This window comes from Capsicum annuum, chromosome 8 (assembly GCF_002878395.1).
Source record: "Capsicum annuum cultivar UCD-10X-F1 chromosome 8, UCD10Xv1.1, whole genome shotgun sequence".
NCBI classification, from domain to species: domain Eukaryota; kingdom Viridiplantae; phylum Streptophyta; class Magnoliopsida; order Solanales; family Solanaceae; genus Capsicum; species Capsicum annuum.
In genome coordinates, this window is record NC_061118.1 from 73,980,509 (window position 1) to 73,996,956 (window position 16,448).

The window sequence follows — 16,448 nt, forward strand, 5'->3', positions numbered from 1 at the left end:
CTAAGCCTTTGTTGATGCAGTGCCGTTTGTTCTTCAACGGCTGCGCTGTTAAGGGAACTTTTCTTGTTAATAGAAAGGTATTTCTGCATCTATCATTAAGATACACTATATGTTGTGAAAGAGTTGGTTTTGTTTTTTTACGGGGTCTAATCTATGTGGAAGAAAATTTCATGTGCGAAATTACTTGGCTAGGAAGTAAAGTTGGAGAGCAAACAAAAATTTGTGGAGGACAATTTTTGTGTTTATCTTCCTTTTCTTATTTTGTGATTAGAGGCCACGTTTTGTTACTTGGTGCTCAAGTTTTGTCATCTATGAAAGGATGAACATTCTTCATTGTAAAACCATTCCAAAATTCATAGTTGTCCATTGCACGAGTAGAGAGTTGAGAGAACAATTCTCTTATGTGTAATTGGGATCTCTCCCCTTTCTTTGTTAATAACATAAAGGCAAGTGTTCTCTGGTGGATGTAGGATCATTCATATCCAAACTATGTTAAATCTTGTGTCTTTCTCTTATTTTTTATTTCACGTTTTCGCTAATAATGAGTATTAGAGCATAAGGTTCAGTCTTAGAATGCTTTGTTGTTGCAGCATAGTCTCCACATCAGAGAGAATTAGTTTGGTTTTCTCTATTGAAAATACTATTCGTAGTAGAAAAGGAAGAACAAGTAATGATGAGTTCCATGAAGTTTGAAATTGATAGATTTAGTGGGTGCAACAACTTCAATATCTGTAAGATCCATGTGATGGCGTTACTACAGATGAAAGGTTCAATCCATACTATTGATGGAAAGTACCCGATGGTACGTCAGATTTTGACAAGGAGAAGATTGAAGGCGATGCATTAAGTGTCTTCCAACTGTCTCTTGCACCTAACGTGCTCTGTGAATTACTTCACAGGTACTGACAAAGGACCAAGCTGCAAGGGTTTCACCAGGATCGGTCGGTGACAACAAGGATGTAACGTCGGCGTTTTCACACGTTTAAGATGGAGTCAAGTACTTTGTTGTAAGACCATTTAGATGTATTCAATAAACTTGTCATGGACTTATAGATTGTTGGAATTAAAAAAAACGAAAGACGCTTGCATGTGTTTTATTATTTTCATTGACTTCAAAATATTGTGATATTGAGAATTCAATGATGTATAACAAGGAGTCTCATCACTATTGAGAAAGTGCGAGTGCGTAGGCATTTTGAAGGAGACAAAGATGATGAAACTAGTGTATTTTTTGTGAGAGACTGTACTAGCCAACATGGAAGAAGCAAATCTAAACACAGATCGAAGTCTCATGTGAACAAGAAGAATGTGGAGTGTTGGGGTTGTCACAAGAAGGGGCACTTTGAATAAGATTGCCCAATGTCAAAGTCCAAAGAAAAGGCGAGTGCACTAATTGTTGAATAGGTGCATGATTCGATAATGAATATGTACTTACAACATCATGCAATAGTGGAGTCTGGCGACAAATGGGTGCTAGCCTCTGGTTGTACTCTGCATGTAACATTCCGAAGAGATTGGTTTAAAAACTATGAGAAAAGTGGAGGGACGTGGTAATGGGCAATAATGCAACTTGTAAAATAGTTGACATTGGCTTAGTTCAGGTTTGCTGCCATGATAGGAATCGTGAGGACTACTACAGAAGTCTGTCAGGTTCATGATTCGAAGAAGAATTTGATCTCCCTAAGTATACTCTAGACAAACAAAACTACAAGTACATGAGTGAAAGAGGAACTATGAAGGTGACTAAAGGTTCTTCAGTCATGCTAAAGGCCAAGCTGAAGGATGGCCTCTACACACTGGTAGGAAGCACTATTGTTGGCTCTGTTAATGCATCTACAGTGCAATTATCAATTGATGATAAGGCAAGATTATGACATATGAAACTGGGCCATATTAGCGCCCAGGGATTGGAGATGCTGTGAAACCAAACCTTTTTGAATGGTGAGAAGATCTACACACTTGAATTTTTTGAGCACTGCGTCCTAAGGAAGCAGAAAAAGGTCAGCTTCAGCACTGCAAGCATAAGACGAAGGGGTGCTAGACTACCTCCATTCAGATTTATGGGGTCCCTCTAAAGTTACATCCAAGGGTGGAAAGAGGTATCTTCTCTCATTTATTGATGATTTTTCACGAAAGGTTTTGGTGCATTTCTTGAAGGCAAAAAGTGATGCTTTTGAAGCATCTAAAAGGGTGGAAGGTATTGGTTGAGAATTAATTTGGAGTAGAAAATCAAGTATTTTCGCATAAACAATGATTTGGAGTTTTGCAGTGAAGAGTTTAGTGATTTCTGCAAGGTTCATGGAATCTCAAGACATAAGACGATCAAGCACACACCACAACAGAATGGAGTTGCCGAGAGAATGAACAGAACTCTTCTTGAAAAGTCTTGTGTTCCTACAAGCCAAAATGTCCAAAGTGTCAACGATTGCCTTTAAGACTCCGAATAAGGTGTGGTCAGGTGAACCCTCTAACTACCGTGCTAGGAAGGCCATATTTGTAGGGTATGTGGATGAAGTAAGTGTTTGCTTAAATTTGTAGTTAGGAGAGACGTTATCTTTGACGAGTCCTCTATACTTGATCCTCGTAAATTTTCTTTGGAGTTATTAGGAAACGAGAACTATGAGCAAGTGGAGCTACCAGTGTCCGGTGGAGCTTACCAAGGTGAAGTATCAAGAGATTCAAGTTGATGAGTCAAAAGATGCAATCTTGAAGAACTTGTTGTCAATGAACCATACACAATTGCGAAGGGAAGGGACAAAAGGCAGATACGAAAACCAAAACGCTTTATAGAGAAAGCAAATCTGATTGCATATGCGTTCGTAGCTGCAGAAGAAGAGATTAAGGATCTTGAGCCCTCTTCGCATGTTGAAGCAACTTCTTGCATGGATGCTGGACAATGGTGGTTAACCATGACGGAAGAGTTTGAGTTTCTCTACAAGAATCAAACATGACTCTTAGTTGAAAGGCCAAAGGGAAAGAGGACAGTTGGATGCAAATGGATCTACAGAAATAAAGAGTGAATTCTAGAAGTGGAAAATGCTAGGTTCAAGGCGAGATTGGTTGCAAAGGGTTTAAGTCAGAAGTAGGGAATTGACTACAATGAGATTTTCTCTTAGTCGTGAAACAAAGCTCAATTCACGTGCTATTAGCATTGGTTGCATAATTTGACTTGGAGCTTCAACAACTTGATGTCAAAGCTGCTTTCATACATGGTGCTCTTGAAGAGACAATTTATAGGTATCATCCTAAAGGTTTCCTAGCTGAGGTAAATGTAGATCATGTATGCCAATTAAAGAAGTCTTTTTATGGTTTGAAGCAATTCCCTAGACAATGGTTCAATAGGCTTGATGCATTCATGACTACACATGGATTCTCAAGGAGTGCATTTGGCATCTATGTGTATCACAAGAAGATGTCTGGTAACTCGATGATTTATTTACTGATGTATGTTGATGATATGCTTATTGTTGCTAACATCATCACAGAGATAAATGCTTTGAAGAAACTGTTGAGCAAGGAATTTGACATGATGGATTTGGGAGCTGTAAAGAAAATCCTTGGAATGGAGATTTCAAGAGGAGATGGCGTTGTACATCTTTCTCGGAAGAGGTATATCGAAAAAGTTCTTGAGAGATTCAATTTGCATATGAGCAAGCCTGTAAGTACATCGTTAACTCTTTATTCTACACATTCAAAGTTACAAATGCCTCAGTCTGCGGATGAGGTGCAACACACGTCAAAAGTTCCTTATTCTAGCGCAGTTGGTAGCATTATATATGCTATGGTATGCACACGTCCAAATTGTCGATTGTCGCTTGTCTACAACAGAGACGAAATATATGGCAGCAACAGAGGCAGTGAAAGAAGCTATTTGGTTGATAGGTTTGGTGGAAGAAGCTATCTGGTTGAAAGGTTTGGTGGAATCAAATCTAAAATGTGATAGTCAAAGTGCTATTCATTTGATTAAAAATCAAAGATTTCATGAGCACACCAAACACATTGATGTCAGATTCCATTTCATTCGTGATGTTGTTGAGGGGGGACTATCAAGGTCATGAAGGTTGTCACAGACGATAACACTGTAGACATGTTGACCAAGATAGTCCCGCTCGCCAATTTTGCACACTGCAATGACTTGGCTGGAGTACGCATCAACTGATGCAACTTTTAGAGAACTACTGCTAGGTGGAGCTAGTTTGTCAGCAAACTATTAATTCTTCTTGTTTCTTACAATGGGTTGCCAGTAAGCGTAGAAGTTTTGATCGGAGTTCATATGCATGCTCGAAAACGCAAACCAAGATGGAGATTGAAAGAGTTGGTTTTGTTTTTTTGTGGGGTCTAATCCACGTGGAAGGAAATTCCATGTGTCAAAATTACTTGGCTAGGAAGTAAACTTGGAGAGCAAGTAAAAATTTTTGGAGGACAAATTTTGTATTTATTTTTCTTTTCTTATTGTGTTTAGAGGCCAAGTTTTGTTACTTGGTGCCCAAGTTTTGTCATTTATAAAAGATGAACATTCTTCATTGTAAAACCATTCCAAAATTCATAGTTATCTATTGCAACAGTAGAGAGTTGAGAGAGCAATTTTCTTACGTATAATTATGATCGCTTCCCTTTCTTTGTTCCCCTTTCTTTGTTAGTAATATAAAGACGGTTGTTCTCCGGTGGACGTAGGATCATTTGGATTGGAACCACATTAAATCTTGTGTCTTTGTCTTGTTCTTTATGTCACGTTTCCGCTAACATGTTTTAATCCTATATCCGGTCTTTTTTCTTTTTAACTTTTTCATATCACACAAGTCCTAGGAAGGAGTGTCTTGGAGTAACGGGTAAAGTTGTTGTCATGTGACCGAGAGGTCACGGGTTCAAACCTTGGAAACAGTCTCTGACGCATACAATAGATCCTTGTGGTCGGGCCGTTCTCTGGACCCTGTGCAAAACGGGAGCTTTAGTGCATCGGGCTACCCGTATCACAATAAGTCCTAGATCCTGCAGCAATAAAACGAAGGGTGTTTGGTATAGGAAGATTCCCATGTATGCCTTTGCCTTTGAGTATTTCATTTGTTTGAAGAATCAGAGGAAAAGAGGAAAACCTGATTGATGTACCACAAACTCTTCTCTATTTTACTCTTATTTCCTCGTGGCATCAAGTTTAAACTAATTCCAAAATCTAAAAAGCAATCTTAAAGAAGGAGGAAATTATACTTGAAAAGATGTCCAAGAAAGTTTTAATGAGAGGTTGTCTTACTTTAAACTTTCCACCATCTCTTAAGAGTAGCATTTGATTGAAAAGGTAGCATCGGTGTATTTTTTTGAGTAACTAGCATAGCTGTATTTTATTATTGGTTAATGATCAAAAACTCAGAATTTATCATGGAAGATTATAAATCTATTATTGAACCATGAAGTAATAAACTATTGAAGAATGATATGGGTTGGTAATTAGCCACACAGTTGTGCAACTGCATGTGTTCTGGCCTATCACCAATTGGACTATATGTGGTATGTTTCGACTTCTATTGAGTTGTTTTTTTTCAAAAAAAAAAAATCATTTGATGCTGCTATTTTCTTTTGAATACTTTGACCATGTATTTATCTGTGCAGTTTCTGCATTTATCAGAATAGATGATTTAACATTTTCACCATTTAATTTCATTACTAACACCACTTTGGGAGTGCATTATGCTAAAGATATTAAGTGCTTTATCAGGAATTGTATGCGTTTGGAAGAAAATGTTTTATATTGATTTTAGGTTGTAAACTTTGTGTTAATAACTACACTTTTGAGCCCAATCAAATTAGGAGTTATTCAATTTGTCTTAAGGCCTAAAATTTAGGCTCCACTTCAAAAGATTATTTATTCAGGATCAAATTAAACTAATTTAACTGGAAACGGGAGGGCTCATTATCCATCAAGTTCTGAACCATGTGCTAGTGGTCCTCGGGTTTACTCAGTTATTAGAAAAAGGAAATAAAAGAACTAATAGACTTCCACTTAAAAGTTCATTCTGTAAAATGGGAATAAAGTTACTGCAGAATATACATGCAGTTGATTCTTCATGGAGTATTTTGTTTCTTCTTCTTCTTCTTCTTATTATTATTATTTCTTTTTTTGTATAACCCATTTTGCTGGCTAATTAAAAATAGGTCGGCGTTGTGTTTAGAAGTTTTCAGGCAGTCTTTCAAAAGGAGTACTTTTGATAGTCTTTTGACAGCACTAGTTTAAATAATACTTCTAGAGAAGCTACAGCGAGCCCTATTAGTTCTTCATCTAGTTGTCCTCTAGCTAGAAGCTTATCCTTCAAAGCAGTTCACGTAGTTTACGTTGTTTAATTGAAGAATCACATTTGACTTGTTCATTTTCTATTGCAATTCCATCTTCGATATATATATATATAGTGTTCTTTGTGTTGGAACTTTAACATGCCAGCTAAAATAAAAATCCCTGGCACCTTTTTGATATTGTTATGTGAAAACTTTATCCCCTCTTTACTTGTTTTTTGTGTTGCTATTTAGTCTTCAATAATTGCCTCAATTTCAATTATACCAACTTTTAACTCATTGGAGATAGTTTCAATCAGGTATGCTCTTTATCTTCAATCAGGTATCCTCTTTATCTCCTGACAATTGAAAATTGAGTATAATACTTGTTGCGAAGTAGTTCCAAAAGATATGTTTTGTATTTGGAAACTGTAAAAGTTGTTATCTTTTGGATACGTCGCTGACTATTATATTTTGCATAAGAGTGTCATATTCCTCTATGTAAACTTTAATTTTGCCTTGACCATTTAAAAATCCTCCATTCAGCGTTGATCTTCATTAACTCAAGTTCCCTTATTAAAAAACCCTCTGAAAGTTGATCCTAAAATTATCTTAGAAAATATTATGCTTCCCCATTCAATAATTTTCCCAATTTACTTCTCTTGTTTTTTTATTTGAGTGTGTTGTATGTCTGTATGTTTTATATATTAAAATAATTCAATAGAGGTAGCTCAACGGGGTGCAACCATGTAATGATTATCTTTCACTTGATCTCCCCCCCTTCTGATTCCCGCTCTCTACAACAACATACCCAATGTATTCCCACCAAGTAGGGTTTGAGGAGGGTAAAGTGTACGCAGTCCATACCACTACTTCAGATGAAGTAGAGAGGCTGTTCTCGATAGACCCGCGGTTCATGACAAATAACAATTTAACAAGCAGCAAACGTAAAATAAACAACAAAATGAGGTAACACTCCACTAGATAATAAAAGAAACAAGACGCCCACAGTCTAATACTATGAACTATCTATTCGAAAAGACAAACATCAGCTAAACAACATGAATAAGAAACTACAAGCCACGTGCATAACACTATGATTATAGGTACATCGACAAACAAAGCACTCCTCCTTACTAGTAAGGACACACTTCTACCCACTAACCCTCTACCCTAATTTGTGTCCTCCACACCTTCCTATTAAGGGTCATGTCACTTTAAGCTGTAACTGCTCCATGTCATGCCTAATTACTTCACTCCAATATTTTTTCGGCCTACCTCTATCCCGTCTGAAATTATACATAGCGAGCCTCACACCTTCGTACTGGGGCGTTCATGCATCGCCTCATCACATGCCCAAACTATCTCAATCTCACGTCCTTCATCTTGTTTGTCTTCCATCGAAGCCACTCCCACCTTCTTTCGAATAATCTCATTTCTAACCCTATTCCTTTTAGTAAGTCCGTACATCTATCTTAACATCCCCATCTCCGCCATCTTCAACTTTTGGTTGTGGGAGTTCTTAACAGGCCAACGCTCCTCTCCATACAACATAGCTGGTCGGACTGACATTCTGTTGAATCTACCTTTAAGCTTAGGAGACACCTTTTATCACACAAGACTCTCGAAGCGAGCCTCTATTTCAACCACCCTGCACCGATATAGTGCATGACATCCTCGTCAATCTCTCCATTCCCCTAAATCATAGACCCAATACACTTGAAACTTTCTCTCTTTTGAATGGCTTGAGAATCCAGATTCAATACCATGTTAGCCTCATGCATCAAATCACTAAACTTACTCTCCAAATACTCTGTCTTGGTGCTGCTCAACTAAGCCCTATAGACTCTAGGGTATCTCCAAACCTCCAACTTATCATTAACTCCTCTGCCGGCTTGTCATTAAGCACTACATCATCAACAGATAACATACACCAAGGCACCTCCCCTTGAATATGTCGTGTCAATACATCCATAACCTGATTCCCGCTCTCTCTGAATATAAAAACGTGAACTCCTAATTCGTTATTTCTCCTTCTCTTTACTTGCCCCCCAAAAAATATTTTTTTCAACTCTCCCTGGATTTGGGAAGAGTATCTTTTGAGGCTAAGATTGAAGAACAACTTGTATGGAGTGAATTAATTAACTAGAGCTTGGTTTAATAGATTCTCCAAAGCGATCATTTCTTTCGATTACCAACAAAACATAGGATTGCCTTAATCGGATCACGAAAGGAAATTCATGGATACATAGCCTATTCGAGCGTAGCTTGATAGTGTGGTGGAGAGGTGGAGCACCTTGATCCGATTTCAAATTTAAATTTTATGCATTATAATTTTATTCTTTTCAAACTCTTTTAATAAAAATCATAGATTTACCACTCAGTGGGGGATGGAGAGAAAGAACAATGATGCTTGCACGCTTAGAGTTAGCCTTATATACCTTATTTGCTCCTAGCTACAAAAAGGAGATTAATAGTTTAAAGAAGAATCTTCTGTAATCGTTCTTGAACCTTGATTTGTGGTTTTCCTTGAAACCCTTGTTGTTAGAGGTTGAGGGGAGCACCTTGATCCGATTTCAAATTTAAATTTTATGCATTATAATTTTATTTTTTTCAAACTCTTTTAATAAAAATCATAGATCTACCACTCAGTGGGGGATGGAGAGAAAGAACAATGATGCTTCCAGGCTTACAGTTAGCCTTATATACTTTATTTGCTCCTAGCTACAAAAAGGAGACTAATAGTTTAAAGAAGAATCTTCTGTAATCGTTCTTGAACCTTGGTTTGTGGTTTTCCTTGAAACCCTTGTTGTTAGAGGTTGAGGGGAGGAGAGGAATTTAATTCGTCCAAATATTGTCAAAAAATGGGTCTAGAACATATATGACTCTTAAATGATGAATAAGCAAAATCCGGCGTGTTTTTGCACTATCTACAAAACGGGGTGCCTAGCTAGCTACCCCATGGTAGTCCATTTTTCTTGAAAGTTTATTTTTTGTTGGATATTCTTTCCAAAGTTACTGCTATGGGGGACTCCTAGACCAGTGTGCGGCGGTTGTGATATTGATGCCCACATATGATTTGTTTCTTCTTTTATCCCCCTAACTATTCATGTACCTCAAACTAGATCCGAGTCAAAACTTAGTTCGCATTATCAGGTGTTTCACGCACCCCCCCTATTATTAACTTAGTCCATTTTGACTCGTCTAATTCAGCCCACCTAAAAGTTGGGTGGATATGTAAACCAAATTGAACCATGAGAAATCTTTTCAATTTTTTAAAACTTTTTTTGTATGTTATATAGCCACAAGGGTTGGAATATGTGACCCACTATTTAGCCCATTCTTCGATTCAGCCCAAGTAACCTTTGACCGAGTTACTGACTTGCCCAATTATTGGTTAAACCCTTCTTGACCCGCCTAAATCATCCAGACTTGCTCATTTGCCATTGCTACTCTGCACGACAGACATTCCAATTTCAATTATATCAATAGAAACAGAAGCCCCAAAGCATGTTTCACCTCTGGTTAGTTTTGCTTTTTGGGGATAGGGAGGTGAGGTGGGGGTGTTCGTGAACCATAAATGTGGTTTCTTCTCCTAGATGTAAGTGTTGACTCCATATATACAAAACATAAGCAGCCTTAAGTGCCCTAACCAGTCTACTCTGATCAGGTTTCGTGAAACTTCGAGATCATCGGTTTTCTGAGAATCGTAGGTTCAAAGAGCCTAATCAGGTCCCCTCGCCATACCTTGTTGATACTTGATAATAAGAGGTTAAGTAGTTACCGATGGTTGTACAATTTAGGTTAGTTAAATTACCACAAAGTGGTATCAGAGCCTAGGTTCGCTGGTCTTATGAGTTATGAGCAATGTCTGGTAGAGTCTTATGAATTGGTAATGTCTGGTAGTCTTTTGAATTGGTAATGTCTGGTACAGTCATATGAATTGGTAGGGATGCATCTGTACTAACCTTCTAGAGGTTACATGGCTTCTTAGTAAATTCCTTTCACGGGAACAAAGTTGAAAATGACACTCTTGTTGTTAATTTTTAGTGCCTCAGGGCAAGATGTGTGCTAAACTTAAAGAGGAATTTTGGTATTTTTACTCATTGCTTAACATTGACATTCTACGTGCATTTCACTCCCTAATTCTTAGGTTTTCTCTCTTTAAGTCATAGACCAAATAAAGCATACCTGTCCAAGAATTTAATATCTCTGCTGGCCTACGGAGGAGTCCAGAAAGAATTCTTTATGGAGATTTTGGAAAGTGCTCTGGAAGAGACGAAACAAGTGTACTTGAAGAAACGTGGAGCTCTAAAAGGTAATAGCAGAATCAGATACTCCTATTGCGTTGATCTTCTTATTTTGACAAGTCTTGTAACATAACCATGGAATCACCCATACTTCCAATTTATATTCTTCACTGTTCTTTTGTTGTAATATGGTGTTACTCCCTCAGTCATAGGAAGGTAGGGATGAATGAGTGTCCAACTATTTCTGTTACTATCTCTCATTTAATATGTGTCTGTCAGAACCTTTTTGCTTAGTCATTTCTTCAACTCTTCAAATAGTTGCTATCAACTATAGAGAAATGGATGATGATTGTCTAGCAGCAAGGATAATATCGTCTGGCATACCTCAATGAACCTCATCTTCATGCTCGCTTGTCTAGGCTTGCAAAGCTTGAAAGAACTAAGCTTAGAGGAGGAAAACTTCCTCTTTGTGACAGTTTTTATCTTATGTGAACAGCTGATCCCACTGGTGTACTGGAAAGCAATGAAGTCTCTGTTATTCCATAAGTAGACTGAAAATCATTCTCTGTACAGGCGTTTGGAGCTTCTATATGTTTTTATATTCTGTGTTTGACAGAGAATGAAATGTACCTGCCAATGGCAACTGTACGGATGTTTACAATTTGGGGAAGTGGTGTTCGTACTTATACTGTCTGCCTCCATCTTTCAAACACTATCTTTTTGGCATAACGTGTAGCAACTTAAATTCTTTATTTTTGTAAGTTTAACAATGATGACTGAGGAGAGATGCTGAAAATGACATTTACCATTGTTTTGAACTTTCATTAAGCTAAGGTTTTCTTCCAAAGAGAATTTAAGCTTTGAAACAAGATAGATAGTTTAGATTCTGATCTTATATGCTTATTTTGATATTCTCATTTTATGGAGAATATCTCAGCTTCTGATCCCTTTTTCAATTGTGCACCGGAAATGCAGAGATAATGGCCAAGTATCTGGGCGTGTTTTGGTCTATAGAAATCCTGGTCTTCACTTTGGAGATGTACATGCGATGAAAGCGCGATATGTGGAAGAGCTTGTAGATATTGTTGGTGATGCCAAATATGGTATATTTTGTTTCACTAAAGGTCCAAGGTCAGCTGCTACTGAGATTGCCAACGGTGACTTTGATGGTGATATCAGTTCGCGTTTCTCAGAGTTACTTTCTGGAAGGAAGGGAGCTTACTTATTGTTAAATCCCACATTGTCTGGAATTCAAAAATGGGTTTCCTTTTATGGTCTTGGCGATCATGAGGTAGCTTTTTGGTTAGGTTATGTCCAGTGTCCATTTTTTATGATGATATTAGAATCAGGCCCTTCCCAGTTCCTGGTTTACTAGATGTTGAGCTCCCATATTGTATTGTCTCTGCTCTAGATATCTAATCCTGGGCATGGCGGTGGGGCACATGTTGAGTCCCACATTGGTGTGGCCTGTGGGAGGTGCAATTTGGTCTCTTTTTATTGTCTTAGGCAATCTTCATCGCATGAGCTCATTTTTGGGGTTGAGTTACGCCCAAGGTCCATTTTCTTATAATGATACCCAAGGTCCATTTTCTTATCATGGTATCAGAATCAAGGTTTATCTCAATTTCTTTGGTTTATCCGATGCTGGGTCCCCATGCTATATGTTCACCTGCTAGATGTCCATTCCTGGATGTCAAAGGGTGTTAGATTATATCGGTTGGTCGTTGGAGATGAAAAATGGGTCTCTTTATACAATCTTGGGCGATCCACCCTGCGTGAGCTAGCTTTTGGGGTTGAGTTAGGCTCAAGATTCATTTCTTACCACTTATATTTATTTCATGCTGGGTACTGGTTGTTTAGAAGAATTTCTGACTACCTGTCTTGGAGGAATATGGTTTTACAATATTTGGTTTTTACGTTTCAGCTAGTAGATTCTTATACAAGTAGTAAACCATGGACTCGCATGCACTCAACTCCTAAGGCAGTCAGCAAGAAGCCAAGTGAATTTTCAGTTGATGAATTGGAATATGAGCTTTTTAGGCAATTTCTGGAAGCAAAAGCTGAAGGGTATGCTTATAAGTTTACATATATCATTCTGGTATTTATTCAAAAAGTTAAGCAATCTAAACACCATCGTTATTTCTGGAATACTTTTGACATGTCATCTGCTTCAGAGCAATGCTTTGACAGGAAAAGGAATGGGTTTTGACGTTCAGCGAGCTGACATTTTTTCTAGATATATTCTCTGGGATTGGAGAAACTATCTAGGTGGTCGATAATGGGAACTGAGAGAAGTACAAGACCAGTAATACTACCTCCTAGATGGCCTGCTGAGCATGCAATGTTATTGTCAATTGCTCATCCTTTAACACAAAATTCTGGTTGAATTTGAATATTTTAATAGTCTTGTTTTAGTGATACTTCGTAGCTAACACGTTCATTTATTACTTGTTCAAATTTGTTTATAGCCTTTCTTCGTCCTATTTCCTGATGTAGTCTCTTTCTTCTGTTTTTGTGCCAATATGTCTATGGCAGCTGATAGCTGGCTGGCATTTATGGATCGTCTTCTGATGTTGCGAGGTGATGAGGTGGATGGGATGCATAGCTTGAAAGGAAAGATGCTTCACCTGATTGATATCTACTATGATGCATTAGATGCACCTAAAAGCGGGAAGAAGGTTAGTTTTAACTTAATTCTGCCCTCGACTTGGTGCCTGTATTTATTTATCTGTTTCTCTAACTCTTCTATTATGATACCTCATAATGTTTATGTTTAAACGAACACTATTACTAGCCGCCAACCTTCCTTTCAGCTTGAATGCAGAGTTAATAACACAATGCATGTTATTCTGGCAAGACAGGTTAGCATCCCTCGTGATCTGAAGGCAAACAAGTTCCCGCACTATATGGAAAAGGGGAACCCCTTCAGCTATCATTCGACTTCTATTCTGGATCAGATTTATGATCACGTTGACTCATATCCAGATGAAGATTTATGTGTAACAGGTTAAAGCTCCCCTGTTGCATGCATAGTATCCAATCGTTTTTTATAGTTTAAGAAGCTCCATTGTTGCATGGTTGTTTGGGCTTATCTTTCTGGGAGACTTTATAGTTTGTGTTCTCTTTGTGCTTCATGAAACACAAGCTAACAAATAAATTGATGGATGAGGTTATATTATTTAATATTTGATAAGAACTAACAAGTGAATCACTAGCAGTTCTGTGATCATTGTTTTACTTCTTTGTTGTGTGTAGAGATCTATAAACTGCCTTGCTTTGAGGTTGAAAGCCCTCCAACATGCATGGAATTGTGGAGAGGAAGATACGAAGAGTACAAAAAGGATATGACAAGGGCCATGAATTCAGGTTCGGAACATAGAATCACCTCTTGCAATGAAGTTATAAAGAAGTACAAGAAGGTTAGTTCTTATTCTTCTACGGTCTTTCTTCATTTTTCTTTGTATCTTGATATTTTGTTGTCATTTTCTCATCTTGCAACCCTTCTATAAATAACTTCTCTTTTAATTCGAGCGTCTCTTGGAAACCTCTCTACCACACAAAGGTAGGGATAAGATCTGCATAAATCTCTCCTTCCCTAGAAATGGATTTGATTTTCTTGCAATGCAGTTGCTCTATGGTGCTGTGGAGTTTGAACAAACTGTAAGAAAATCCGAAGACATTTTCAACGAGGCGCTTGCAATATATCATGTAACATATGACCATGCGAGGACCACATACAACATAGAAAAATGTGGTTTTGCTTGGAAAGTAGCTGGTTCTGCACTTTGCAGGATCCATGTGATTTATAGCAAGGAAAAAGAGCTCTACCCATTTTGCCATCTATTCTGCAGGAAATATTGTAGACATATTATTACTTTGTAGGATGCTGACATTGAAGCGAAAGAATAACTTCGTAGTATTGTATGTGATGACGTCTAAATTCACTCCTCAAATGAGCAAGTGTAGCAGTTCTAATAATATAGTTGGCCCTATTGAGTTGGGGTCGATTCTCCTGGGGAAATGATATGTAGTGCTATTGAGCTAGTTAGAAACTTTTGCTAATTCATCCAAGTTTAGTTTTTAATAACTGATTTTTTATTTTAAAACTAAGAAAAGAGAAAAATCAGGGAGTGGGTTTTGAGCTCAAAACTATTTCTGGATCTAGAAGTTATTCACGTTTGAAGTTGACTATAGCAAGATATATTTCAAGGAATCAATTTGTGCAACTACATGGGGCGCACCTTTTAGTTTCAAATACCATCAAAGGTTCACCCTTTGATTTTTTTTCTTCGTTTTCCCAAATCCTCAAGGGTTGAATTAACTCCTCTACAATGAAAAATTGATTCAATATATCTTTTATTATATTTTGGGGGTTGAATTTACTTTTGTACTTTGAAAAATTGATTAAATATATCATTTGTTATACTTTGGGGGTTAAATTTACAATTGTTGGTAAAGAGTTTTTTTTACATATACCGTTGTTTTAATAAAGAATTCAAATCAATGTTAAATGTTTTATTATTTATTTTTTTAAAAATGCACTCTAATCTAACTTGTTTGATTCGGCTCGAGAAGATTTAGACAAATATAACCCCTTTAGTTTATGATATTTATCAGTGCATAGCTCATGAAAAATGAATTTACATCAGTATAAATACAAAGAAATATATCCCTACCTTAGTTTATAGATTACATCCATGTAAAGCTCATGAAAGATAGACACTTAGCGGTTAAATACAACAAACTAGGGTTTGTATGATTGAGTTAAAGGTCACATTATGTAAAAATCGTGACATCTCTTCATTCTTTTGTCTTTATATGCAATTTGGATCAACACTTAGAAAATTTATCCACTGATTTTAGAATCTAAATGCACATAGAATTGCATATTAAATTTTGAAATTTAAACATAACTAAAACATGAACAGGGTTTGAAATAGATATTTTATCCAGTTTCATGATTCGGCGTTATCTATTTTATTTTACTTTTTGTTCATTTATAAACAACCACTATGCTGCACGTTGAGAAGTATATCTATTTATTGAAGAAATTCAATTAAGTTCTGAGTTAGAGTTATATTTATTTGTGTATATTTATGGGTTGGATCGGACAGGATAAATTAGAGTGTTTTTTTTTTTTTTTTTTTAAAAATGAGTCATTTAACATTGATTGAGGTTTTTCTGTTAAAAGAAGGCTATGTGTGAAATTTTTTTTAACAGCGAGGGTAAATTTGACTCTAAAGTATGACATCAAGGGTAAATTTGATCCCAAAGTAAGACGAAAGATATATTTAACTAATTTTCAAAATAGAAGGATAAATTTGACCCCAAAATATGATAACAAGAATAAATTTGATCTCAAAATATGATAAAGAATATACTTAGCCAATTATTTAAAGTAAAGAAATAAATTTGACCTTTTTTCCTAAAAAAATAATTAGAAAACCAAAAAAATAAGCAATGACTTTCAAAAGTAGGAAAAATCAAGAAATTTGAAAAATAGAAATCACCGAACATTAGAAATGATCCATTGTATAGAATTATTGACTACTAATCAATCATGTGCCAAATACTTAGATTTGAAATCTTAATTAGTTTCTCTTGCCTATTTAGCGGATTTATCCAAGTTAATTTTTCTTGAATTGAACTATGAGGTTTGAGCTATCAATTAATTGCATTTCAATTTGGGCTCCAACAAGGGCCTGTTTGGAAAGTTACTACGGAGATTAGATTTGATGTAATTATGTATAATTATATTGTTTGTTATGTTCGATTGGTTAGGTAATTACTTGATCAAAAGAAAATTGAGTGTAATTAATAGGTGATGATTATACTTTAATTTTTTAGGGAGATATGAATAATTGGTAATTTCATGGTATAATTAAAAGCTGAATCTTTTAAATTTCTTCCTTTTATTTTTATTTTTTTTCATTTAAT

The 16,448-nt window shown here is 36.5% G+C and overlaps 1 protein-coding gene across 1 annotated transcript in view; it reads left to right on the forward strand.

The window, feature by feature from the left end:
- The window catches only part of LOC107879082 (probable RNA-dependent RNA polymerase 5), a gene marked incomplete in the record, with an annotated part of 43,864 nt that extends 29,332 nt beyond the window's left edge, over positions 1-14,532 (forward strand). Inside the window, 13 exon segments of the mRNA XM_047395452.1 lie at positions 8-77; positions 6,582-6,604; positions 10,431-10,579; positions 10,830-10,896; positions 10,898-11,050; positions 11,484-11,802; positions 11,923-11,987; positions 12,084-12,713; positions 12,780-12,816; positions 12,980-13,189; positions 13,373-13,517; positions 13,767-13,930; positions 14,139-14,532. Of these exon segments, the coding sequence (XP_047251408.1) occupies positions 8-77; positions 6,582-6,604; positions 10,431-10,579; positions 10,830-10,896; positions 10,898-11,050; positions 11,484-11,802; positions 11,923-11,987; positions 12,084-12,713; positions 12,780-12,816; positions 12,980-13,189; positions 13,373-13,517; positions 13,767-13,930; positions 14,139-14,393 (2,287 nt within the window).
- Between the last annotated feature and the right edge of the window lie 1,916 nt (positions 14,533-16,448).